General features: G+C 41.6%; 1 protein-coding gene across 5 annotated transcripts in view; it reads right to left on the minus strand.

The window, feature by feature from the left end:
* The window catches only part of LOC122986693 (vacuolar protein sorting-associated protein 13B-like), a 342,876-nt gene that overhangs the window by 132,347 nt on the left and 183,229 nt on the right, over positions 1-27,300 (minus strand). For 2 of the 5 annotated variants that reach the window (XM_044358001.1, XM_044358005.1), the window contains 7 exons: positions 24,668-24,871; positions 19,252-19,423; positions 17,229-17,343; positions 12,267-12,408; positions 10,855-11,127; positions 10,432-10,588; positions 9,897-10,011 (listed from right to left, as the gene is read on the minus strand). In XM_044358001.1, coding sequence (XP_044213936.1) covers positions 9,897-10,011; positions 10,432-10,588; positions 10,855-11,127; positions 12,267-12,408; positions 17,229-17,343; positions 19,252-19,423; positions 24,668-24,871 — 1,178 coding nt within the window. Of the gene's footprint in view, positions 1-9,896; positions 10,012-10,431; positions 10,589-10,854; positions 11,128-12,266; positions 12,409-13,324; positions 13,392-17,228; positions 17,344-19,251; positions 19,424-24,667; positions 24,872-27,300 lie in introns of those variants that run through there. The other 3 variants (XM_044358002.1, XM_044358004.1, XM_044358006.1) reach the window with 3 other exon arrangements.

A 27,300-nucleotide genomic window follows, 5' to 3' on the forward strand; every position in this document is an offset into this window, starting at 1 on the left:
ACACTCACACACACACACACACGCACACTCATTGAGGCTAGAGTCCTGTGGCCAAGCGGTCAACCCCTGGATCAGGCCCTTTTATGAGTGCAGGACAGCTGAGGGGTGATCCCTCTCACATCTGTCAGCATGCATCCCGACCTGACTGACAGCAGTATGCCAAAACATAAGAGCAGTTTCCGGGAAGCTCTCAAACAAGGTCTGTCACCTTGAGCGCCACCAAACAAAGAATGCAGAACTCCACACTGCATCCAAAAGCAACACGCAGACAGATGTTGAAGAAAAAAAAGAGGAAAAAATAAAGGGGAAGGGAATCCGTAGGTGTTTTAGCTGTGCTGTGAATGGGAATCACAAGTTGCTGTCAAAGAGCTGACAGAGAGGTCAGTATCCATGAGCTCATTCAGTGAGCTTGTGCAAGTTTAAGTGTAGAAGACATAAACAAAACTAAGAAGTCTATAAATGTGCTGGTGACCCTGGAAACCCTGTATAGAAAATGCAAATGTCTGAATGACGCTACATAAAAGGTTGAGATGTTAAATGAATTGAACATGAACATGAATTTGTTCAGCAACTGTCAAGGCAATTTATTACAGTTAGAGATATCATGTGTACAAAGTTGAAAATTTAACCTGAGGAGGTCATAAAAATCATCGAGATTCATTCTCTGAGGATCATGATTATCCACAGCTGACTTTATGGAAATCCAATCCAAGACTGGGGTATGGACGATGGATGTCCATAGCAAATTCCAAGCATATCGACCCAAAAGTTATTAAGATATTTCAGGCTGGACAAAAGTATCGGACCAGCAAATCCATTGACGAATGGACCGACATCGCCATCCCAACAGCCACTCAACTTTATGCCAAAAAAGAGAGGGAAAATAAGTTGTGGTTTACTTGTTTGATTCTCCTGTGGTGAGTCCTAATACCCCCTTCTTTCCCTCTTCTCCCCTTTCTCCGCACACTACATCGGAATCATACACATAAAATGGCCATAAAAATGTATAGCAGGGCCCAGGCTGGGGTTTTCTCCCTCCTAATCCCCCTAAACCTCTAACTGCAGGCCGAGGAATACAAGTGTTGTGGTGCAATCTTCTCACAGAGCAGAGGGCCTGAGAATAACATCACAGAGGCCACAGATATTTATGGAATGAACCACAGGCTGTACACAGAAGTCAGCAGACACCACAACACAGCACACAAGACGCTGTATACAGCTCCCTACTCATATACAGTACAAGACAGTGCTGGCTAAACACATAGTGAAGAGCTGTGGTCAAAAGCTTACAATGATGGATAAGTGGAATTAGAGGGACAGGAAGAGAGATGATAAAGACACATTAAGATATATAAGTATGAGTTATTCATATAACTATGAATCATTAATTTTATTTAGTACTCATATGAATTTTACTTGTAATAATCTGTTTGAGGGCCTCTAGTCGGACAGGAAGAGGGACGACTGGCGGTCAGTCTGGACAGCGTGGAGTACACCCTTAAGAAGACTGATAGCCTCATACTGAGCGGTTGGCTTGAGTGGATACAGCGGTCAGGTACTCTGGTTCACAGATCAAAGATCAAATCCACTAACATTCCTCTGGTTTCCTCTGTTCTGCTCTCGTAACATTAGCTCCACAAAGACAAACCCACTCTTTCCTTCTCTCTTACAGCACTAAAAGCAATTTTCTCCCTTCCCTGGAAATCAGCTTGCATGTCATGTGATACGGTATGTTTGCTGTATCATCTGGGATCACCCTGGTTCCCACAGAAACGAATGACAAATATCACTTTATCTAAAGAAAAAAAAGGTGAAGGGGGGAAATAATCCACCTCAAAGCCGCAGCAGTATTCAGTGGCTGAGTCTAAACTTCCTCTTCACATTATGACACGTTGTCTGAGGGCTGTTTCAACATGAGCCCTTCCGAACCCATTCCCAGTCTCATCTGTCGGCTCTGTGCAGGCGATCCTGTCTGATTCAAAACATAAATTGCAGGGCAAGATTTAATAAAAGGGGGTGTATGATTTACTCTGGGTAGCGGCTGTCCCCATTTTTAAAACAATTTGATGCTGCATTAATCCTGGCGTGTCAAGGCGATGTGAAATATGTCTTCTGCGTTTACCAGCACCAGGTGTTTCATTTGCTGGACTGACAAAAAACAATGTTTATTCTGGCTGACCCTCCAATCCTTGCTTATTTTATCTTCTTTCTTTAGAAGAGAGGGACAGCGTTAGTATACATCTAAAGTGAGAGAATTGAGGAGAGGGTTAAAATAAAGGGGGAGGAACTAACTAGTCTAAATGACTTACAGTTGACCAAGAAAGGTCCAGCTCTAATCATCTCAATAGGACGTCTGTTTCCTCCGCCTCCTAGGCCCAAATGGAACACAACAGGAATGAGGCCCGGGCCTCAGAATCCCTCAGAGCCATTCTTGTTGATGAGATCTTCTGCACTATTGGCAACTTTACCTCTGACTGCTGGGTGGGTCTGCTATAGAGCTCTTCTGTTGGCTGGCTCAGGTTCAACAAACCCTCATGGCTCAGTGCCATTTCCCTTTTTCTGCCCTAAAAGCTCAGATTGACTACTGAATTACATTATGATGATTGAACAGTTGACTTTAATGCACTGTAACTACACTGACTTTAATACAATCATGTAGTATCAACAGGGTTTACTGTAAAAACATCTTTTTTTAAGTTGGGGTCATAAGAGAGGCACTAAGATACAGCAGTGACATCAATATACACGCATGAACTGAAAGATCAGAACAGCTAGTTAGCCAGAAAGGACCAATGCAATTAAAAAGATTTACGAAGTTGGTTTGGTTTTGCCCACAGTTCTATGTTAATGACACACTGGCATATTTTCACAAAAAGACAAATTTTAGAATAGCGAGAGTGTAGACTAGCAAATTAAAATCCTCTGATTATATTTTCAAAGTCTGAATGTGAAGACCAAAATAGATAAAGAGAACTTTGATTCAAATAGCTCATGTCTGGCTGGGCAATCCCCACACACACCACCTCTACCGTTCCAAAACGCTTCTCTGCACACTCAAAGCACTCTGTAGCAATGTACTACACCAGCAGGGAATCATTGAGAAGTTTTACAACATAACCTCTTTCAGCACTACTATTACAAAATTTATTTTTGGTTCATAAAAAATTTCCCTCACGAATGCTGCTCATCATTTAGGCCTCTCTGCAGTGGCAGCTTAAAAAATTCATACTAAATCAGAGTTATTTAATTCTCTTGATACGGATATTACAATCATTGTCATCATTGCCTCTGAAAGGAGTTTATCATTAAAACCTGCTCAGCAGCCCGGGCAGATTTTAAAGCAACTACTAAATCAGAGTATATAAGTGTAGGTCCTGGGTGTCACTGTGTGTGGCCCGAGCAGCTCTTCCCCTCCGCTGCGGCAGCACAGCAAAGCCGGCGCACTTTTTGCTGGTATAAACAAACGGGGAAATGGGGCACTTGGCAGCAGACTAAAGTGAGTGATGAGGCAAGTGTGCACTGAAGCATCTAATGAATCATTTGCTGGGAACACTGGGTTTTATGAGGAAAAGAAAGATGAGGAGGGAAGACAAGAAAAAGGGGGACCAGCTGAGAGCTTACAAAAAAAGAATGGCATTTCATATGAAACAAAAAGAAAATAAAAGAGTCGCAGCTGTCATACAGACGCCTGTATGGATCATTCAGTGTACTGCCTGAATGTGAGGACAAGAGATTAGAATGCATAAAACTCACAGGGTCTCCTAATCCTACTACTAGCACAGCAGCAGCAGCAGTATGTGAACCCCGGTGACCGCTGGTGAATTTACTGAGGTGACTGGTGATGCTGTGACAGGTCTGCACCTTTGAACAGAGCTGATGTGCTGAGGGCCTATAAGCAGCTTTATTCCACACCTTGCCCTCACTCCTACTGCCTCAAAATAATAATAAAGAGAAATACTACATGTGCTACTCCTACTGAATGAACAAACAGTGGAGTCTAGAAATCAGTGAAATCTATCTTTGCTAAAGGAGAGATCTGACGGCCTGTAAATATAAAACTACAATATTCAAAGTAGCTGATTGTTCATAGCAGCGAAACCAACAATCTATTACACACACATATATTACACATTCACTCTATTGTTAAGTGGTTATTGTAATGAAGTTGTATCTGTAAAAGGTCATAATTATTGATTACATGTTATAAAAGCTGTTTTTGAAATCTGCATCATTGAGTGTAATGTAATGACAGTTCCCACAAATAACCTACAAACTGACAGGTTTAACTGTACGCCAAGAGTAATTTGTGAGAAGATGGAAATGAGTTCATAAAATGTTCTAATGTGAAACAGACAGTTATTTAGATAAAAATCTCTTCAGGACGCTACAATGCAGGCTTTGATTTTTTCATCCTGTGTATAAACATTGTAAAAAATATGGGTCCATTTAGAAAACTACAATTGCTATCCCATAATTTTCTGAGCAGGTGAAATCACTTATTGTCAGGCGGTTGGAAAGAGTAACACACCCCTCTCGTTTTCTCCACCTCTCTGGGGACTTGTATCCCTTCATCCACACATCCGTGGCAAGGACGCTACTGGGGGAGAAGGGTGCATGTAACGTACTGCCAGGGAATTTTATTAGTAACAGGCAGGGCCCTGGCTTCGGCGGGATGTGTTTATCTGTGGAAGGGAGATCCCCATCACAGCCACTTATTAGGACATATATGTGGGCTAAACCAGGAAGCCGTTCAACAGCAATAAGGGGGTGGCTTACGGACCACAGTGTGCTGGGACTGAGACCAGTTTAACCAAGAGTGGAGAGATGGAGTAGGAAAAGCGAGACAAGAAGGAAATAACAAATAGAGATGGAGACACAGAGAGAAAACATTAGAAAAAAGTTATAGGGGGAACATGTGGGGCAAAAAGGACAGCAGAATGTGAGAAAGAGTGAGCTGTACTGGATGGAAGTATGAAAAAGAGCTATTTAGACATCTACATATACCGCAGCCAAAAAGGAAGAGCAGGAAAAAGTAAATGAAGGAGAGGACACAACCACAAAGGGAGAAGCGTAAAAGGAACATTCAAAAAGAAAGTTAAGGGCAAAAAAGGAAGGAAGGAAGGAAGGAAGAGTGAGTAGGAAAGGGGAGAGGAATGAAAAGCGCTGCCAATAAAGAGAAGAGAAAGAATAAATAAACTATCCGGTTACAACTATCAGAAAATGTGAAAATGATACATTTTTAAATTATATTATCATTTATAATTATATAACGTATTATTTATGATTTTGAAGTTTTTTTCTAAATCGCAAACACTAAAAACAAAAACATGGGATAAGGAAAGAAAGTAGGGAGAAAAATAGGCATTAATGAAAAAAAATGCTACAGTACTTACTCTGGAAAATGAATAAGAAAGAGACACGAGATGAGGGAGTGAAATAGACAGAGTCCATTGATACAGCCACATCATGTTGACTTGGCTCTGCATCACTATTGACACAGCAGCCTTCTCTGCCGTTGCCATAGAAACACAGGCATGTGCACTAATAAAAACAAAAAAACAAAAACCATATTTTGCGGCAGCACGGGATGCTCCCTCAGTCTCTCTCGGACAGACCATGAGGTAACCGAGTATGTGATGGAATCTAGAGCTGTGTCATCTAGGTGTGGGGATGTCGGGAAATGTGGGGGATATTTTGAGACATAAACACACACACACACACACACACACACGTAGAAACACGTGTAGAGACATGGATGCATAAGTCTGTTTGCATCCATGGGAGGGACAAACACAGACACACCTAAATTGGCTAACCTAACCTTTCCTTGTTAAACTTTCCAGAGACAATTCTGTCTGATATCAGGCGAGGCTTCCCTGTCAATCCAAACTCCTTCCATATTCTCACACCAAATACTGAGTCAGAAATTAATAGCTGAACTAGGCCACGTGTTGAGATGGTGTCATTTTAACTGGACTTAAGCCTTCAATCTGCTTCGAACTAAGTGATTTAAGAAAGTGTAACAGCATCTGAAACCCCCGTTCTGTCAGCAAAATTGTAATTTTCTCGAATAGACGATCCAACAATCACACCGACCTTAAACAACAACTGTCCTGGTGTGTTGACGTGTAAGACTGGGCTGGATTTGAACTTCTCTCTCCAGCTCTCTTTTTTTCATTCTTCACAGAAAGTCTATAATCACTTTTATATTACATGATATGAACATTATTTATCACAAATATGTATATATTAAATTTTAAAATATTTAAAATATATAAAATTTTCAGCTGCAAATTAACTAAGGCAACCAAAAATATCTGATCTAATTTCTGGTTATGTCCTGTCATTAAAGTTACGGGACTTGATAAGGATCAATATCCGGCCAGGATATCGGACAACTTAACAATCTATCATTTTAACCCTCACACAGAGATGTTTGAACATGTGTTTCTACATGTCACACAATGCCCTTAAAAAGGGGCATCTAATCTCTACAGGGTTTTTGTTAGAGTGGTCCCCAGTCACCCCAGCTCCATGGCCTACAAGAAGCTTTCAATTAAGTGTTCCATGAACAAAAAAAAAATTTCATTGGAAAACAAGAGAGTGAAAGAGAAGGAATGAGAGAAAATAGGAGTGGGGAGTAAAAGATCTGTGAGATTTTACAGAGGGCCCAAACCACAAGAAAGTCAGGGCTGAATGCATGCTGGACATTCCCCGGGCCGGCGCTCATGCACTTGGAAAAAGCCCGCTTTTTCAAGACAGGAAAATGATTTCAGCTGTGTAAATTGACAGTGGCCTTGTAGCTGAATATGGAGAGGGAGAAAGAGGGGAAGCCTTTAGCTCTGTGTCATAATTCCTGCTTAGTAAAGAAGCCGCTGGGGACCTACTCCTTTAGGGAAACAAAATTCAACATCACATGATCAAATGAAACAGTGTTAATTCTTACCAAATGAACGCGGTGGTGGATATCAACGTAGCTCTATAGTCTTACAGTCAAACAGGTTTATTTGAACTTCTTTGAAGAAGTCTGTCTACTCTAAATGATAAATACACACTGTTCCCTGAAAATGTTGAGGCTGAAAGGTAAGCTGGGGAGCTTTGAAGTGTGTCAGAAACAGTGTTAGTAGAACTGTATCAAGATATGCTCCGTCAGGATGTTTACATGTACTGGCTATTTTAGCCTTCAATCTTCTCTTCTCTCCCAGGGTGGCATTACAGTAAATCCTGGTTTGAGACATTGTGAAGCAATCATTTCATGTACAGTAGACAATAACAGCATAGCTGCTTAGATCAGTCATTCAATTATGACAACGGATGTAATTAGTGGTGGGCTTTAAACAGAAATGCAGCAAATGGCTACCGGGACTCACAGACATATTTCTTCCTATAGCCGCAGTTGGTTATAGATTGTAAACACACATTGGTTTGCTTGATTACAGACTCTCACTTTGACTTTCTCAATAAGACTTTGGGGAGCACACACAGTAGAATTCTGCACAGATAAAGCACGCAACAGTGCTTGATAATGGTATGTAAACAAGTCCCTGATCTCAGGGTTATCAATCATGTGACTCAGAAGTGTGATCATCCTAAAGTGGAGGGCAGATGTGAACTGGAAAGGTGGTGAGAATAATGCATGGTTAGGACTGGAAGAATGAACACAGAGAATGGTTTGACATAATTCCTAGGTTTCTCTGCAGAGAGGGAAGTGGTGACTCTTGGCTTCTGTGTGCAGAGGTTAAGGGGTGATTGAATGTGGGTGTGTTTGTACACATGGCCATGCCTGCTGCTAGTGTTTGTGACAGTGTATGCATATGTGTATTTCTGTGTGCATGTGTACAATTTGTGGTTGTGTGCATTGCATTTGGGTGTGAAGGCATGACTGAGTGTAGGTAGGTTCATGTGTTTATGAGTATATGTGTGCCTTACTGTGTATATTGTATGCCTGTGTACGTGTGGAAGACTACATGGGTGCGTGTGTGTGTGTGTGTGTGTGTGTGTGTGTAAAGGCCAGGGTGGAGCTTTGTGAGAGGCCATCTATGTCTATGAGTAGATGTGGGCACCACAGCCACAGAGTCCTCTAACTACCAGAGGCAGAACATTACTGGCCAATATGAGGTGAAATTGCATGGCTGGTCTAACTGGTTTTTGGGGTGAAAGTCTGAGAAAAACTCCAGATTATTTTCCATGCCCACAAGATCATTATTTATCATTTGACATGATAACAACATGGCCAACATGTCAACAAAATAAATCTAGGCACAGTTTCCATGGAAACAGAGTAGTTTCATCCCATTAGCTGTACTAACTTGCACCAAAACAAACAGCAAACATCTCAACACAGTACACTGTGTGAAACTGGTGGGAATAAAAAAAAATACCCCCACAAGTCCCTGCAAAACAGTAGCTATGGTTACTGATCAATACCATCCTTGCTCCAATACATCAAACAAGTAAATGAAAGACTGTGAGAGCGATAGCTGGGGTACTCTGGAAGAAATTTGGACAATGTTGGACAGAGTGCGGTATTTCTCTCCATCTTGCATTCATGGTTACAGATTGTCAGACATGCCCAAAGGCCTAGACCCCCTCTGCCTCCCTGCTCCATGCAATCCCCCTGCTTATGACACATCCACCAACTGAAGGCAGCAATGAAGGATAAAGTGGCCTCTCCTCTCCTTTTGTTGTCCACCTTCCTTTTTTTTCTTTTTCTCCACTTCATGTCTTGTGTCAGCTCACATCTCACTTGCAGCTGCACAAAGCATTAGGCACCACTTTTATCTCCCTCATTACATGTGTTTGCCAGCTCCATATCTGCCCATTCACACAAATGCTCACATACACACACACACGCTGTGAGGCTGCGGTTTCGAGGCAGCTATGACACAATCCAGATTCTCTTAGCTGCCTATAGCAGGGAAATGTGTTTTGCGCGGAGCTATTTCCCTCAGAAGTCCAGATTTTTCCTGCCTAGCAGCTTTGATCCATATGGCACGGGGGGCTTGTGTCAACAGTCTTGTGTTTCAGCTGGAGGGCCCGGCGGACCCCCAAGGTGTCACTCATTGCTCTCTGTCATTGCTTGGGTAGATTAACCACTATGTGGCGCTGTCACTCGCTCTGCTCTAAAAAAAAAAAAAAAAAAACCTCCCACGAGGCAGCAAACATGTGCACCCAAGCAAAGACACATACACACACGCATGGACACACAAACAGACACCAGTAACACTTGCCTCACAACAGGTTTTATGGAGTGTGACTTGAGGTCAGACAAATTTGAGCGGCACCTTTAATGAACTGTGGTCAACTTGCAGGTTTTGTAGTACCTGTGGTGTGTGCGTCTTCGAGACGGAATGTGATAAAGCTGTGAGGGTGTGATAACAGGATCGGTGTGAGAGACAACAGTTAACACTTGGAGCAGAGGGGAAAGGAGACTGTGAGGTAGAGTCAGTGATAAATGTCTTGCACATCATCTGAAGAAACTGAGAAACTGAGGATATACTGTACATACAGTATGCCAGCAAGTGCACACAGAAGAGACAGAAAAATAGCAAAGGTTTAAATGTAGACTGTCGTTTTTAAATCAGCCTGCCGTGCAAGCAAAGTAACTGAGAATTGGGAAGTTTAATTATTCTGCATGAATTTAAAAATGTATTAAATTGATAAATGGTGTTAATATGCATCTGATTATACTGCATTTTTCTTTATCACATTTGAAAAAAAATTGGCTTTTCTGAATTATCGTAAGACATTCTGTAAATATCTCACTAAAACCGAGTCATAAATGGTGAAAATGGCTTTTATATGGAAAACAGTAAATATCAATTTTCCTGTCTAACATGTAAACCCATTATATCAATTTTACAAGGAGGCTGTAGCGAGAAGAAAGTTTGTCTTACTGGTAGATGTCTTTTCGCAGCACGGTACGGGTCAGGGGATTATCAGCTTGAGGAGCCATGCTGAGGGAACCCAGCTTTAGGACTAGGGTGTCTTCTTTTTTCACATGGGGATCTGCTGACACACACACACACACAATTCAAATACATTGAATAGAGGGACACACACACAGACACGCTCACACGCACACAGACACGCACACACACACAAACAGCCTTATAGAGCTTTTTTTTTAGTACAGTTTTACCACTATTAGTCATTACAACAAGCAGACAAAACAATGATTTTATGATCTGTAGGAGTGTATATAACTGTGGTTGGTTCTTCAGAACCTCAGTTATTTCTCTTAGCAAATGTCTCTGCATACTAATGTGGTGGCTCTGCTATGTCTGGTCGGCCATGACAAGGGCTTTCATAAAGGCCCACAGACTTGAAGAATCCAAAACATATCCCGTGACATAATACTGTCCCATTGTCGTAAAGTTTTCCATGTGTGTACACAAGTGCGCGTTCAAAAGAGTTGAGGAGTTCTCTAACCTGATGCTGTATGTTTGTCTTGTGTTCCAGGGCAGAAGACTCTGATCACACTGGTGTTGATGTAAATGAGAGGCAAACACCGAGACGTCAGTGTGTGGCTTCTCATTGGCTGGCCTGCTGACTTCCCACGCTCTCTGTAGCGTCTTGGTACTGTTGCCTGAAAATACATCGTGCCAGAATGTTACAATGAAGATCACATAAAAGTACAAATAATATATATTTGTTGTTGTTTGTTTTCATGGCAGATTCAAAAGTGCAGCGACAACAGAAAAATCCTCACCAGAGAGTAGCGTACCAAACCGCATTAAAAATGAGAGAGTTTAAGTGAAGGTTTTCGGTTGTTTTGTTGTTGAACATGTGGCTCAAATCTTGACATACAACACTGGTATTACAGACTGACAGACGCTCAGTTTTTTTTCCTACCTGAAACACTCCTGCGACAGTGGCCAGTAAGGGACAGGACAGCAGCACATCAAAGGGCTGGGCTGTCAGCAGGATTTCTCTCAGGTACTGAGGTGAGCTGTCAGCTAGAGGATCAGTGGTCACCCGCTGACTGGCAGTAGTAGCACTGCTGCGTGATGGCCTTTCAGGCCGGGTGGTGAGTTTGTGACGGACATTTTTGGTGACAGCCTGCGTGTAGGTGATGGACAAGAAGCCATGCTGCTGGTGAGAGCCCTCCAGGACCTTGGCTGCCGTCTGGCCAGTGGTGAGACAGAACAAATCATAATGACGATAGGAACCATCATCACACAGAGCAATCCCAGACAAAAACTTTGCTCAGTGTTATTTATCTTGGCCTGATTTCTTGGATGAAGGTTAAGCCTGGTTAAAAATAACATAACTCAAGCTTTCACAATATAAATACCTTTTGGGGTAAAGTAAATTTTTTCTTAAAAAGAAATTGGGCAAGATTTACTGACATGTATATGATTGAATTTTAAAATTGATTTATTCAATACGGATCATTTTAGAAAAGCTATTTTCCAAAAATTGAACAATGCTTCTTTTAAAATTGCCCAAACATTCGAGATCTAAATTTCATGAGTTTGGGACATAAGGTTTACACTGACCACTTGCTTTTCAGAACAAGACTTAATTTCTGCCAAGAAAAACAGCCCTCTCTATTGCCATACACAACTCTAAAAGAGCCAGCCAAGCTGAAGCTACCAGCAAAAAAGGGTTCTAAAGCAAATTTTCTTATTTTCTGTGCAGTAATTTAGATTGGAGTTGCAATTCAAGCCCCTTTATGAGATGCATAAATTTTATCTATCTATATTCTACTGGGGTTGAATTAAAAAGCATATTTCTGATTTTTCAGAAAAGCCAGATTTCCAATCTAATCACTGATTTACAAAGTAAAGTGAGAATCACTCAAATATTAATTAAATAAAAGAAAATAATCTCCAAATGCTGCATGATTAAAAGAAAGGCAGATCTGTTCAAAAATTAAGGTAGTCTGCAAAAACACCCAGCAACAGTGGACTAAACAGCTGTTCATAATTAGCGTATAAGCATAAAGTCATGTGCCCATTTGGGAAGGGTTCTGCAATAATTATAAATAAATACATTTTAAAAAACTCAAATTTAGAGTACATTCCTCAGAGACAAAGTGTGTATTTTCCTTTAGAGCATTATGTGAATGATTTTATTAATTTATGATTGTTGCTTTGATTACAGTTTAGTGGTGAACATTTTCAAAGCAACAGTAAAAGTGTTAAGGACCAAATCAAAGCACCGGCCTCTTAAACATCTCTGAGGAGCACACAGAACTTTTAAGCCACTGTTGATGGAGGTTAAGCAGAACCTACTACAAAGAAGAAGAGCTGTATTCTTACAGGAGGGAAAAAGCCAGAGAAGTGGCTGAAAGAGTCTTGCTTGCTGACGGGTCGAACCAACACAGTGCGTCTGTTCAGCTTGTCAGTGCAAGACAGGACCACTCCTCCACAGCTGCCCGAGCTCCGAATACCCTCCTCCATACTGGAGGTGAGGAGAGGGAAGGAGGACAGAGAGAGAGAGAGAGAGAGAGAAAGTAGACACAGAAAAGGATAGAGAAGGAAAGAAGTCCCAAAGAGGGGCAGAGAAGGTAAGTACATGTATTCAGACAGAAAAAAGTAAGCAGAAAAAGAGAATAGGAAAAAATAGATAGAGGATAGAAAAGTATTTAAAAATTTTGGAAAAATTAAATTCAGAGTATATTGATTAAAACCAAAGGGATGTTGCACCAGCTTGAACCAGCTGAAATATTGTGGAATGGTCTTATACTTTCTCAGCAATAACACTAATGTAACTGTTCTGAGATGAGTAGTAATTTGAGTGGAAAAAGTCGAATTTAAAGGTATTTGAAATCCAGGACTTCTACGCAAGATAAATATTGAGAAACAATTTCTCAAATTATTAAGTATGCAGTCTTCATTGTTTAAATAGACTGATTTAATAATGTAAACTCTGCCCTCTGCGACACATATGCAGGAATCCTTACTGTAAATGTGTCTTTGGCACAAGTATAAGACCATCCCCAGGATAAGATTTAATCAACATGAGAATGGAGGCCCCAGGTCTCAGTCTCCTCCCCTCACACACAAAGAAAAACGGTTGTCATCAGATTTTTATTGGCTCAATTATTTAGCCACTGGAGAGACAGGGGAATGTAGTACTTTAAATTTATTTGTACTTTCATTCTGTTTTCATCAAAATTTTAAGGGTGTATCACAATGCTACATGTGTGGACACCCTGAGTTGCAGCCAAAAACAATCATATATTTTCCTTTATTTTCCTGTCTGTCCAGCATGAGCAGAGATGAGGAATCTTGATTAGGAGCAGCAGAATAGCAGAGGCACAGTATACAGAGGCCTAATGCTGCTATGGCTGCTCTGGGACACGCAGAGGCCTCACCGCGGCTATCTCCTTGCACTGCAGAATGAGTCCTTCACAGTGGCCAGAGTGCCAGCCCTGCCCTGGCCTGGAGAGACACACAAGGCCAAGCTTAAATTGGGCATCTGGGACTTCTTGTACTGCTGTGCCAGGGACTGATAATATCTCTTTAATAGCAATAGTCTGTAGTTACAAAATAGCTTTTAGATAAATTAACCACAGGCTGATATTAACATTTTTTATCAAACTTTCAGAAGCCTGGAGGAGTGCAATATATGTAGCTAATGTATGTAATATACTGTATGTATGTAAATTTCGGATTTAGGCTGAATTTTAGAAACAGTCCACGGAGGTATTATTAAAAAATGCAAGCATTTACTGGAGGAAATGACCTAAACATAAATCATGTGAAGCACATTATTTTTGTGACATTGAATTTCCGTTTATTGTTGTGGTCATCCATAAGAAGCAGAAAGCACCTGTGAAGTAGAAATTAAAAGACGTTAACATGAAAACAGACAAAGCAATTATCAATCGCAATTTGCAGCACTAAAACCCGCACAGTATATAACCCACACAGACATACTGTATACGTGCACAGTGTTATTACAGTTGCTGTAGGGTGCCAAATCATGCACAACACATTACTGGCAACACGTTTCACACAATGGAAATGGTTCAACACCATCTGCGTTACTTCTTTTACACCACCCTCTCACGCAGCTTGCCCCCTGTGCCTCCATTACACCCCATCAGGACACCAGGAGTTCAGTAAGTGAAGAGTTGGCCTACTAGTGAGCGTGTTTGTGTGTGAATGTCTTTCATGAATCGTTATCTTCTGTGTGTGTGTGTGCGTGTGTGAGACGATCCTATTTGTGCGTGTGAATATCTCTTTGTAATCTCCCCTCTCAGCTGTAAGAGTGACTAATATATATGGACCCCCCACACATCTCCATCTCTCCCATCATCCCTCTCTTTTCTCTCTCTCTCTGCTTCCATCTTGTCATCCCTCACTCCCAGCCATTTGTGGAACAGCTGGAAGACATCAGCTTCAATTTGTGCGAGCTGGTCCTTGGAGTGAATACGGGTGAACTGTCGCCGGCCATCCTCTCTTGGGGGGTGTCCCTGCGTTTCAGAACAGTTTAAGGAGTACCGTTGCTAGGGGAGAGTTGGCTACGATGAGGAGGAAAAGCGGAGTTTTCTAGTTTTCTGGACTTCCCACTGGAAAAGAAACACCCACCTACAGAGTTTAATAACCAATCACCCCATCACCTCCTTACTTCTATGTCCCCTTTAATTCCCCTCCTCTGCTCCATGATGAGAGAATCCCACACCTCCATCCTCCCATTTTACTCCCTCTCTGTCATTCTCCTTCCCTCATCCACCCTTTCTTGTCCTCCTCTTATTTTGATACAATCAGAGATTCAATTACTATATATATTTACCTCGCATATTGGCCTGCCCTATCTAACTTTCCATTCATTTTCCAGCAGTGAGATAGCTGAGGCCAGATGAGACATTCTCTCTGTCAAGCTTGATTTAATCTGACCCGCTGCACACAAATAACCTGGGCTTGGTGCTCAAATACCAAACAATTATCTGTTCAGAATGATTAATATGGACTCCAACCCCTGTGGGCTCTCTTGTATATGTGGATGATACAGATTAGCGTGGGCCAGGAGCCCATAGGTCCTCCATTGTGTCCTAAACAGCCATGACTGTAACCTGGCTTGGATGATGGAGAGCTTCTGTCTGCCAGAACTCTGGTGGGTTAAAAGTACGTTGAGACCGTGTTGTTAAATGCACATTAAACTAAAATAACCTAGAAATGAGAAAATTGACCCATTATCTACTTAGGAAGGCACAGAGATCTACTAAAGAGATTAAGGTTGGCTCTGTCTCAGAAGCAATTGGACACACACCTGTGGAGAGCAGAGTAGTATGATATAATGACCCACGACACCTTCACGCTCAGAAACGGTCTAACCACTGACACTGTCCTGGCTTGAAGCTGATACCGCATACTGTATGTAACATATGTGGCCTGACAGAATATAAATCAACTGACTATAGAGAAACAGGGAGGTCTGCAAGAACCTTGCTAGATCATGAGGTTCAAAGCCAACTCAATCGTCTCAGTCCCTCTCTGACCTATACCGACATGCCTACTACTCAGCTAAGGTGATTTAAAAATCTGGCAAATCAGAATTAATATCTATTATCATATCAGTGGTGCAAGCATTGATTGTTAATGATGGGGTTCAATATGGGCGTAGGGCCCAGGAAGGTCTATCTCCGGCTATCTATCTGGCTCCATCAGAGAGGAACGTATCTACACGGGCATGTAGGCATACGCACTTGGAAACACACACAAACACGCTCTGGTCCACTGGATGCAACATGCTGGAGCAGTAGAACACTGTTTCATTATCTCCTCAGTCCAAGACAGGGGGAATTGCCTCCTGCTAAGTGGTCTCTTCCCAACAGAACGAGACCTCAGGCACGTACACAGCGCACACTTAGAGCTGCTGACTCCATCGCAGAGGTATGTGATCAAGGCGAGGATTAAGAAATACAGAGAAAAATAAGGATTTAGATTTAGAGTGTGTGGGACGTAGGAAAACAAAACAAACAAAAAAACCCTCAAGTCTTTAGTCACAGCTTCAGTTTCATTGTGTTGCAGTATGTGCTTTCATAATTTAAGAGCCCTGAGTTAAATTACCCAATTTTGACTGGAACTTGACGTGGAGAAGGATTACCATAAGGATGCAGTGGAACATCGCCCAGCGGTTTTCCTCCCCTAACAACGTGTTAATGTTTCTGTGAATCGATTCAGACACCGCAGGCAGAAAGAAAATGACTGACGGACTGACTGAACTCCTCTGCTCTGTGAGTCAGAGTTGGGCCAGCCCAGAGCCCATTCAACTGGTCCATCCAGTCGTTTGGTCCATCTGTCTGTCTGTCTGTCTGTCTGTCTCTGTGTCTGTCTGTCTGTCCGTCCATCTGCCTAATAGTCTGTGGTCACCACCGCAACAGCTGTCTGGAAAGACGATGACGCTGGGGTGATAATCCGAAAAATCACCCTTATGAGCAGAAGTGGGAACAGACAAAGTGTTAGTGGTATTGGTGGTAAAGAGAGCGTGTGTGTGTGTAGACTCTTAGAGCACAAGTGTATGGGGCCAGCAGCGTGACCTGGCGGTTACAGAAATAGTCCTCTAACTAGAGCGTCCCAGGTTTTATCACTGTATCAGCCAGTGCCGAAATATTTAGGCATGACATTAGCTAGATTTTCATCCAAATGTAGCACAGATCTGAACAGAATTCCCAGAAAATTGCTAAAAGAAAATTCAATTTAATGCTCGTTTACATCTACTGCCATTGTGCAAATATTAGGAGTTGACTCATCAAGATAAACAGTTGGTGGGGCCAATTTTCCAGTCATAACTCATGAACCAAAGAACCAGAACCAGAGGAGGGCACAACAAGATGGCGTATTTACAAGAGCAGATGGAACATGATGGAAATATGGCATTTATGCTTGTTTCATGTATAATATAATATAATATTTGAGTGTTAGAGCCTCTTCATCAGTCCACAAAAATATGATGTTTTTGTCTGCTGCTATTTTTCATCTCTTCAGTGGAAGCTTGAGTGGGCGCTGTTTCATGTACGTTATCATTTATTCGCTAAATCTGTTTCCATTACACTATGTCACATTATTATTATATTTTGAGATTTTTGGCATTTCCACTCAAGTTTTTTCATGCCCAAACTGAAAATGCAAATAAAAACAGGTGGATGGAAATGTACCTACAGTATAATGATCAATCCCATTCCTGCTAGCTGACTGAAGTTCAGCAAAACAACAGCATACATACAGTATATGTACATGTATTTAAATTCACTTCTAGTAGACATACTCTACCTGCATCTGTAGTGGTCGATGTTGAAGCTGCCAACTTTACATTTGATCTTTGTGTAAACATCCTGGACATCTACTGAGGCACTCAGGTCTTCAAGTTCACTGATGACACACATTTCTGATAGAAAATAACAAAAAATAATTATATTTTTAACATTTTCAGATTATTACTTTAAGTAGAGTGCAGTAGAAATACATATATCCATTAGGCAGCTTAACTGTGCATGAATCCTTAGTTTATAACACTGCAAATGTCAGGAGTGTCTCCCTCTGTTTTTGTTTTAGCATGCCGCATGGCTCCCCTAGTACTTGGCAAACACTGAAGGAGTCATACTAAAAAACATGGGTAAGAAGGCAAAAGATCTCGTCTGACAAATATGATGAATAAGAGCCCTCAAACCGCCGCAATGAGGAGAGAGTGTGTGTGTGTGTGTTAACGCAATACTGAATGTTCATATAGACCTTTCTGTCTATGTATTTATATAAATGTATTGCGTGTGCATTCCTCAGTGCACCTTGTGTGCAAACAAACTCACCCACTGCCAGCAAAGTGAGTAAGCTTCATACTCTAGACGGACTGATTAACTTTGTATTGAACCAAGCCTGTGAGCTTAACTGTCTTTCTCATTGTTTCCACTGAGAAAGTCCCACAATCACAGGCTAGCTTGGGAAAATGGACTTCAAGCATGTGAAACTATGGTTGTTGTTGTTGTACTGTTGCCTTGTGGTGATTCTGAGAAACACAGAGGTTCCTAATGGCTTATTAATACTGAAACACAAGGCTTGTCAGCTTTATTGTGGATACTGTGTGGAAAGAACTCTCCCAAGTTGTTAGATACTCAGAAACTCATAGTCTCCGAACACGGTGTTGATATTGATGTATGAGCTCTAAACCCAACCTGAAAGAGTACTGGAAATCCTTAGTCCCTTCGTCTTAAATGGTTCATCTTAAAAGAAGGAAAGTGTACCACTGATTTGTGCCTTAAGCAGAGCCTCTGGAGACTCGTGCTTGAATTTCTACCTCTAATCTTCCAACACATAATAGCATAACATTATACTCAAGAACCAATACCTCTGGAATGGCTGTTTTTCCATTTCTCTGGAGAGACAAGAATCTTATTTCCTTTGCAGTTGGAAAACATATTACATCATAGCAGATTGTCTGCAGTCATCTCTGTGATTCGCTTATCTCCAAGAATGTTTTTGTCATATTAGGCATCTAATATTTGCATACATACAATTCTAGTAATATCCTATGTGCAAAATTGTTTTCAATAACAAGCTTAATGCATTGCATACAGAAAATCTGGTGTAAGTTCATCTTGCAACTCAGATGGCACATATTAAGACGAAATCCAAAATAATGCCTAGTTAGGATGTCTCTAAGTCAAACCATCTCTGTGAGGTCCTCCAAAACATTCCGTTTCCACTATTAAAGACGTTAAGCTGGGCGATCTGGTTGGCAGATGCTAAATATTACAGGCACCAATTAAAGGTAAATCTAGCCTTTCATCGCCCCAGTAAATCTAAAGGGGACAAGAGGCAGTTCGCTTGGGATTCATCACCCGTTTATTTATTTGTCTTTTCCCTCCATCCCTCCTTCTCTCCAGCTGCTGCTGGAAGAGGCAGGGGGTGATCACTTTAAGTGTTGATACAACAAGACTGTTAAAACTCTGAATAGCTTCCTGCAATCTTTGACACTACACACTGACAAATCTGTGTTAAAAACTAATCCCACTCTACATTTGAAAGTTCACCCTGTTTTCTTATTACAAAGATTTATCAGATCTGAAATTTAATTTAATAACAGATAATAAAGTTTATTCAGACATTTTCACTGCCACTAATCATGCTGTCTAGCTAGTTATTACATTTTTTCCATGTTCTTGTTGCTGCAGACATGAACATAAAGCACAGAGATCTTACATCAAATCAGATGTTTGAACACTGCTGTGATTATCAATCTATCAACTGGATCAATTTATGACAAAAAAGAGCAGTGAGTGTTATGTCATGGATAAGGTACCTGTCTTTTTTGCAGTTGGGTCAGGAGCAAACAGTTTAACAGTGACCTTGGGTAACATCCACTGCATCCAAAGGCTGACCTTCCCACTGGTGCCACCAATGCTGCTAGTTTTCTGCTCCAGAGTTACAGTGTCAGCAAATGGACTGTCATCTCCGGCTGGCACAGAGTCACCCTAGGGAGGCAAAACAGAATCTGTTCAATCAGGGCTTATTAGATGGTAACAAACCATGATTTGAGCCTGAAAATTAAGCATATGAGTCATTAACATCTCACATTTTTCTTAGTAAGACTTGGTAACTAAAACACAAAACACAAATAAGAAATGACACTTCATGGTAGAACATACACATGGTTACAAAATTTACCTTAAATATTTGTCTTGCATCTGTTAGTTTGTCTATTTGTTTGTATGCATGTCCAACCATGTGTTTGGTGAATGTATACGTATGTTTGAAAGTGTTGTCGCTGTGCATGTAGCCATAACAAAGCAACCGCCGGCTTTCGAGTCTTTTGCCGTGTAGATGACATCAGTGTCTGGTGAGCAGAACTCCACTCAGAGCCGAGCGATGTGGGGGGAAAAGGGCCATTGTGTGGAGCTGTCACTGGTGTTAACCCCAAACTAAGCCACCAGCACCCACATGGCCTGCTTTCACTCAAGTGCGCCAGGACACACACATCTTGCAGCCTGGGAGAGAATGGGAAGTGAAGACCGGAGGCGGGGGAGGAGGTGGGGGGGGTGAGGTGGAGAGGCAAGCAGGATGCGGCGGAGGAGGCTGCCTTCTGTGAGCTCTCATCTCATTACTAGGGGTTTGGCAAGGCACATAGGATGACAGCACTAGGGACATTTTTTATTTCTCTCTCTGTCTTCCTGGTAAATCTGTTTTCCAAACATGTATCTGCCTGGCTGACTCGGAAAGTGAAAACCCTGCAAACAAACAATATAGCAATTTGCAGCACGGGCACTGCAGGGTTTTAACTTTTTCCACAGCTTTTCCCATTGCAGCGTGGTAATGACAGATTGTGTCATGGTTATCGAGCCTGGCTGTGGTTGGTGAGGAGGTTATCAACCATCTCAATTAGAAACCCCACAGCTGCTGGGTTGATTACAGTGTCTTAAAGAGGATCCAGATGAGGAAACTATGTCCCCATTCCACAGCTGGGGGGAGGGATGAGGGCCCCACACTAATTTGCAAATTTAATTTAATCACGCAGTTGAGGGTGACTGACAACAGAGCTCAATAACAACAGATGACAATCATATAAATAAATTAAGGATTATGCCGATTTAAAAATAGATTCAACATTACAGTGTACGGGGACCACTACCAACTGATGAGAAACATGTGCTCCATGAATAGCATTTGCTTTCAGAATAAGAAAAGTGAAAATATCTTTTCAGGCATTTTCTTCAGGAAGTATTTAGATTTAAAATATATCAGATAAAAAAAAACAAATTGAGGAATGCACCAGAAGTACAAGCATGAATTTAGGCAGGAGAACACTGAAGGGAAAACCGAGAGCTCTGAATGCAGGGGAATTACAGTCCTATATTATATCATATTGCTCTATCTACATACAGTATATAACAAAATATACAGCTTCATACCCCTCAAAATGACGAACTTATATACTGTACGTATGAATAGAAATACCACAAGTACAACAACATTGAATGATGTGTGTGTGTGTGTGTGTGTGTCTGTGTCTATGTGTGTAATAACAGTGACTGGCAGTGAGTAATATGAGCCCAGTAGTAATGGTGTTCAGTCAGTCTCAATGAGAGATATTCTAGTGTCAACTGCCATTTGGGGACTAATTATTGTTGAGCTGGAGTCAAAACATAGCACTCTGCGAGTGTGTGTCTGTGTGTGTGTGTGTGTGGTTAGGACTGTTTAGTTTACAGTTCTGGCCAGTCGGTAGGATTAGGCTCTGTAATGTCATGTGTGGAAACAGGAGCCAGCCGCTGGCGCTGTGGGAAGTTCAGACCACTGTGTACTGTAGCGTGGTTACGCTGGAGCATCGGACACCCAACTACCCCTGCTTCCCAGCCAGAACCACTGCTGTCACTTTTAAACTCTCAATCTCATACAGGCTGATTTTACTGGGGTAAGAATAAAGAGAAATTATGAACGGACTGACATCCCTGCATTTTTGTGAATTACAGAATTGTTTTTAAATCAATCTTAAGTCTCAACTGAGGAACTTTGCCAATTGTGAATAGTTTCAAATGTAAGAAAACAAACAAAACCATAAGAAGTGCTTTTGATTTCAACTGCTGTGCATCTGAGTAGTCAAAATCCAAGATATCTAAATTTTCTTTAGCGAAAACAAACTAAGACTTTCAAGATGTTTTAACGGGTACCTGGAATCCAAGACCAACTGAAATATGTAAATAAAGAAGCAAAGTTGTCAAATGAAGTATACTTTCAAGTCAACATCTGAAAAATTCTAAAACTATAATTTTGCATTTCTATCACAAGAAAATGCATAAGTGAGGGTAATATTTACAATAATGGTGTTTTTTAAGCAGATGAGATTAAAAAGTGAGTGCAAAAAAAAAGAATGCATATTGAAGGGAAGATCATTAATATTTGTATTTACAACACAAAAAAATACAAATATATATATATATATATATTTAGACATTGTAAAGATGATACTTTGAAAGTGTTTTCATTATTTACCAAAGTTGCAGTTCTTGTTTTTATCAGTGTATAAAAATGCCCCCCCCCCTCGCTCCTCTCAGCAAGGTGAGGCCTTGAAAAACAGATGTGGTGGTTTGGTGTTGGTAGAGGTGGGCTCTGCCACGTTCCTGAGCTGCCAGATTGGGGCCCCAAACACACACAGAGACACACACATTCTACGAGGGAGCTATTTTCCCACACCTCTACAAGCCAAGTTGTAAAGTATACAGTTTAATTCCTAGGCCTCTGTGCTATAAACGGGCTGAGGATCCGGGTTTATTTTCTCTGCAGAGTTTGTCTTTGCTCATCAGAGAGACCCAAACACTGGAAGACAACAGCAGGCTGGGAAGTGTCAAAGAAAGATGGAGGAAAGGACAGACTGTGAAGGAGGACAGGAAAGAGAGAATGGTTTAAACACAGGTGGAGGGATAAAAAAAAAGAAAAGTTGAGAGTACAAACAAAGTACAAAGGAAAGGTTTAGTGATACAAACAGATAAAAGATTAAAAAAAGGAAACGATAGAGGGAGAGAGCGGGGAAACAGCTGAAGATGAGAGAGATGTGGTAAGAGAGAATGACAGTAGAGAGGAGAAGGGGAAGTGCGAGAGGTGGAAGGATGGATGGAAGGACGGGTGGGTGGAGGAAAAGAAAGAATGAAAAGATAAATATTGACAGAGATGGGGGAAGAGAAAAACAGAATCAGAGCTGGACACGTGGCTCTTCCCATCAGGTTCTGACCTCATTTCTTAATCCTTTATATATAAATGAAATGAGTCATTATCGCTGGTGGTAGTCAGGTTTTTGATCAGGTTAGGAAGAACTCTTTTTTTGGGGGGGGGGCTATGGTCAGACTCAAAATTTGGTGAGCTGAGGTGGAATCAAGATGAGAAGAAAGAGAATTAAAAGGTATAAGTGGAGAAACCAGAGGAAAGAAAGAAAGACTAAAGGGAAACCTTGTTTAATAAATACTATGTTATATCAACTCATATACAAGCAAAAGACATTCATATGAAACTGTCAGATTATTGCTTTAATTCAACAGTGGAGAGGGGAGTAAAAGTTGGGAAGGGGCTGTTGTTAAAGGGCTTTTGGGGTGTGCTGTAGCCTGGATGTAGTTGAAGAACTAGAGGAGGGAAGCAGGAGGGTGGGGGAGCGTAGTTGTTGGGGAGAGACTGCTGCCACTACTGCTGAGACTTATCAAAACAGCTCCTACATTCTTGCTCAATCACCCAGCCTCCCACAGGACTAAACACTTCTACCAGTGTTTGTACTTAGGTAAACAGTGACAAGTGGGCTGTCAGGGGCCTCTGTGGCCTTGTTATAGACGCTCTATACCATAAGGCCTTCACTGCTGTACTGAACTGCTGCCACTTCTACGGGTCCACATATGACGCAACGCACATGTTGATCGCACGGAAACAAATGCAGACACAAATGCACACTGACATATGAAACACTTTTTTTGTGTATATGTGCTCACACAGACACACTTTATTACCTCTCAGGGTGGTATTATGGTGTTGCTGGGATCCCGAGGGCCCCACATTGCTGACAGGGCCCTAGTGGTCAAAGAGCCTTAAACCCTGGGCTGGTTGCCACTGCTTAACAACACAAACACTCTTCACAACCACCATTTTTATGCATCTGACTTTTCTCTCACAAACACACATACTATACACAGCACCCCTGGAGGCAAAGGCCCCGAGGCCATGGAAACCCCAGCTAGTCACTGTTGCTGCTACTGTACTAGACAGGAGGGAAAAAAAGTACTGCCACATTGTTTCAGCCTGAGATAAGCATCACCTAGGAACGAGAGGAGAAATAACATTCAACATTTGTTGTTGTCCCCCAAAAACTCTGACTGTAATTTTTCCATTGGCTTTGCACATGCCTGCACGCACTGCTTCACTTCATACTTCACTCTCTGGGTTTGATATTTTATCTGAGCAAAAAATGTAAATACAGGTTATTGTTTTCCCCAAATTAAGAGGCAGGTTTATACTCAATCAAGGCCCAGCTTACATGAATCAAACAGAGCTCTCAGTCTATCTGGAGTATCTGTTCTGGGTAAGAAAAAATAATGTAAGAAACACAAGCACTGATGTGATTTTTCCCAACTTTGAAAATCCTTTCCAAACAAAACAGTTTTTTCTAGACAAATTGCATGTGTTCGTACTGACTCAACCACTCAAAACAATAAAAAATACAATATTTGTTCTTAAAATCATAAATCAGCAGCAGAACTATGTATACAACAAAGGCTTAAATAGCATGTGTTATTGCATGACTCATAGCACCTTAGTGCTATGAGTGCTGGCAGGGTATAGTAAGAGTAAAGTCTCTTATTAATCAAATAGCACAATATGAAAGGAGTGATGCCAGAAACACATGTTGGCAATGACAAAAAGAGTTCAAAAGTGGCTGATACTGTGCTGTATACTATTAAGGAGCAATAACAGCAGTTAAATAAATCAGTAAGTACACAAATGAATGGATGAAATAGTGAACTATTCCAAAGCAAGAGTAACTTAAGTATTATTACATGATTCATTGGTAGCAATGGTGCAATGTGTTGGCTTGCAAGTGTATAAAACTTTTAGCTCAAGTGTGCAGACTCATCATTTTCATCTAATCCCAGACTTGCCTTCACACAAATAATCAAGAAACAGGGAAAGAATACAAACAAGCAAAAACCTCACTGACAAAATGAAATGTGTAGCTGAGCAGAACAAACCTCGGTGGGGGAGCCAAAATCTGCAGAGGGGCTGCAGGTGCTGGTGTCCGGCAGCGCGGTGCCAGCACTGCTGCGCACTGGGGAGGACGGAGCAGCACCAGCTGGGGGTTCTGGGATACTGGAAGTCTGACGCAGGATGCCATGCCTCTGGAGACGAGCCCACGTAGAGCTCCAACTGAGCAGGAGCTCGTACAACAGCTGAACCTGGAGAGTGACAGAGGCGAAGAAGAAGGAGAAAAACAACAGATCGAGAAATGTTGTTTTTAGTACTTTAAGTCACAATGATAGATGTAGTATTTTGAAATAATCTCATCCTTCACATCTATTGGGACCAAAATCAAAAGATCACAGTTCTTGGAAAAACATCTATGTAAGAAAAAACAGAATTCTCCTGTCAATTCATGTTTTTCTTTCTGGTTAAAGAACAAGTGATTCATATACAAAGCTACTATCTCTCATCATCCACATATAAGACATAGCTTTGTAACCCAAAATTGACCATGGCAACCCAGCTGAATACACTTTCAATACATGAAGTCTACTGTGCCAATTGAGTGCCTTAAAAGACAAACCTAACACACCACAAGTAGTCTTAATATTTGAAACCAGATTCAAATGTATTTTAGCCAAGTTCTGACTCAAACAGCTGCATTGGGGAGTTTTCATGTAGTTCTGACTTCTGAGGCCATTACCATGATTTGGCTTGGCAGCTTTGTAGTTATGTGACACTAAACCTAGTTAAAGCTGAGAGAGAATGAAAGAGAGGAGGAAGAAATATTAGCCAGAAATGGACGACTATCCATTTCCATTTCTTTCTCTCTCCAACTTAATGCTCTTTTAGACTTTGTGCTTGTCATTTAGAGAGGCCTCATTTCACAAAAGTGATGTAAAACCTTTGGTTCATGTTTCGGTTCAGTGTGTGATCATTTCAGAGGGACAGCATGCTCATACACGTGCTTCACTGTACAAATTTGTTATCCATAACAACAAAAATCGCGAAGAAACCTACACAGGAAAGTTGTGTTGTGTCATCAATTTCCCCTGAAAGACTCACCGCGGTTAGGAAAAACTGAAGGTTTGGCGTCAAGTGTTCTCAACTATTTATCATGTGCTCACATGAAAAGAGGCCTTAGCTTTAAACAACAACAAAGCCAAAAACAAGAGTGGAAAACATGAGGGGAAGGCAGGGGAATGTGATGTGATGCTTTCAGTTATTCATGCATTCACTCAGTGTTCTTTAGAGGAGAGAGAGGGAAAGAAAGGAAGAAATGCGACGCTCTTTCACAGTGAGCTAATTTCTGGATTTCAAATGCTTCGCTTCTGCAGCCAACTAACCCCCCCGACCACCCTACCACTGAGCGTCCCTCAAAAGTAAAGGTGCACACACACACACACATACACACACACACGCGCACACACACACACACACACACACACACACACACACACAAACACACACACACACACAAAATAGCTTCACTCCAAACACATTTTTACTCTCTACTGCTCACTCACACACATGCACGCCTGTTAGCACACACATTACAGGGAGGCCTTCCATAAATAAGCATAAATCAAATGAAAAGCAGCACAATACATTACAGCTGGGCCATTTCAAACATGTCCAGGAAGAGCTGCTAACGCCGATCCAGCAGCCGTCCAGGGACAGGGCCAACAGCTGTCTGCCATACTCAACCGAACTGCACTGCAGGCAGGAGAGGTACAGCTTCACGCTCCCTTCTCTGAGAGTCTGGGGCCTGGAAGTCCAACCAAGCACAACAAGGCCTACTGCACTCAGTAGCAGATGTGGAGGAAGAGAGAAGAATGTCGAGTTGGGAAGAAATGGGAAAGCGTGAGTACAATGAGGGTAAGATGAAGAATACATGACAGGGTTGTTAAATAACCTGTTTTTAGCAGGAGTCTGGAGTTGAGTCTTATCCCTTCTTTTATGATGAGACTTTTAGCACATCTGACGGTCACCAAATTCCTTTCATCCACACTCCTGTCATCTACCCTTCATATTTCATTTTTCACCATCCCTACCACTTTCTCCTTTATTTCACATCTTCCCTCTTCCTTCTCTCATTTGCTCCGCTCCGTATTTACATCCCGCTCATGATATCCCAGCTTAGTGGAAAGTAGGGTCAGTTAGTTCAGATCAGCTACTGCTGTCTGGCCAGTGGGCAGGTTGGGCCACACACTCATACAAACACACACACACGCTTACATGAGCTCACAATACAGATGCCATATTTCATGAGTTGGGGAAGTGAACAGAACATTTGGAGGGCTGGGTTCTCCAAAGACCTGTCATCTGTAGATCAGGAGGCCTGCTAGGCTGCAGTAGTACAAACTGGAGACTGAACAGAGGCTGCCACAGCCATTCATAAAAACACACAGATGAAAGACGGGAGAGCATGCAGATGGTGAGTGTTCTTGTGCCTTTATCTAAGCACAGTTTACATAGAAACTTCACATAACTGACATATTGTAGAGTATATGTGGTAGCTAAGCATGTACATGTGTACATATACATGAATGTGTTGTGTATGTGTGTGTGCGTACATGTTGTGTGTGTGTTATTTGAAATGGTGTGGAGTTATGAGTCAAAGGTAAGAGCAAACCTTTGAAGT

This window comes from Thunnus albacares, chromosome 8, assembly GCF_914725855.1.
Source record: "Thunnus albacares chromosome 8, fThuAlb1.1, whole genome shotgun sequence".
Taxonomy (NCBI): domain Eukaryota; kingdom Metazoa; phylum Chordata; class Actinopteri; order Scombriformes; family Scombridae; genus Thunnus; species Thunnus albacares.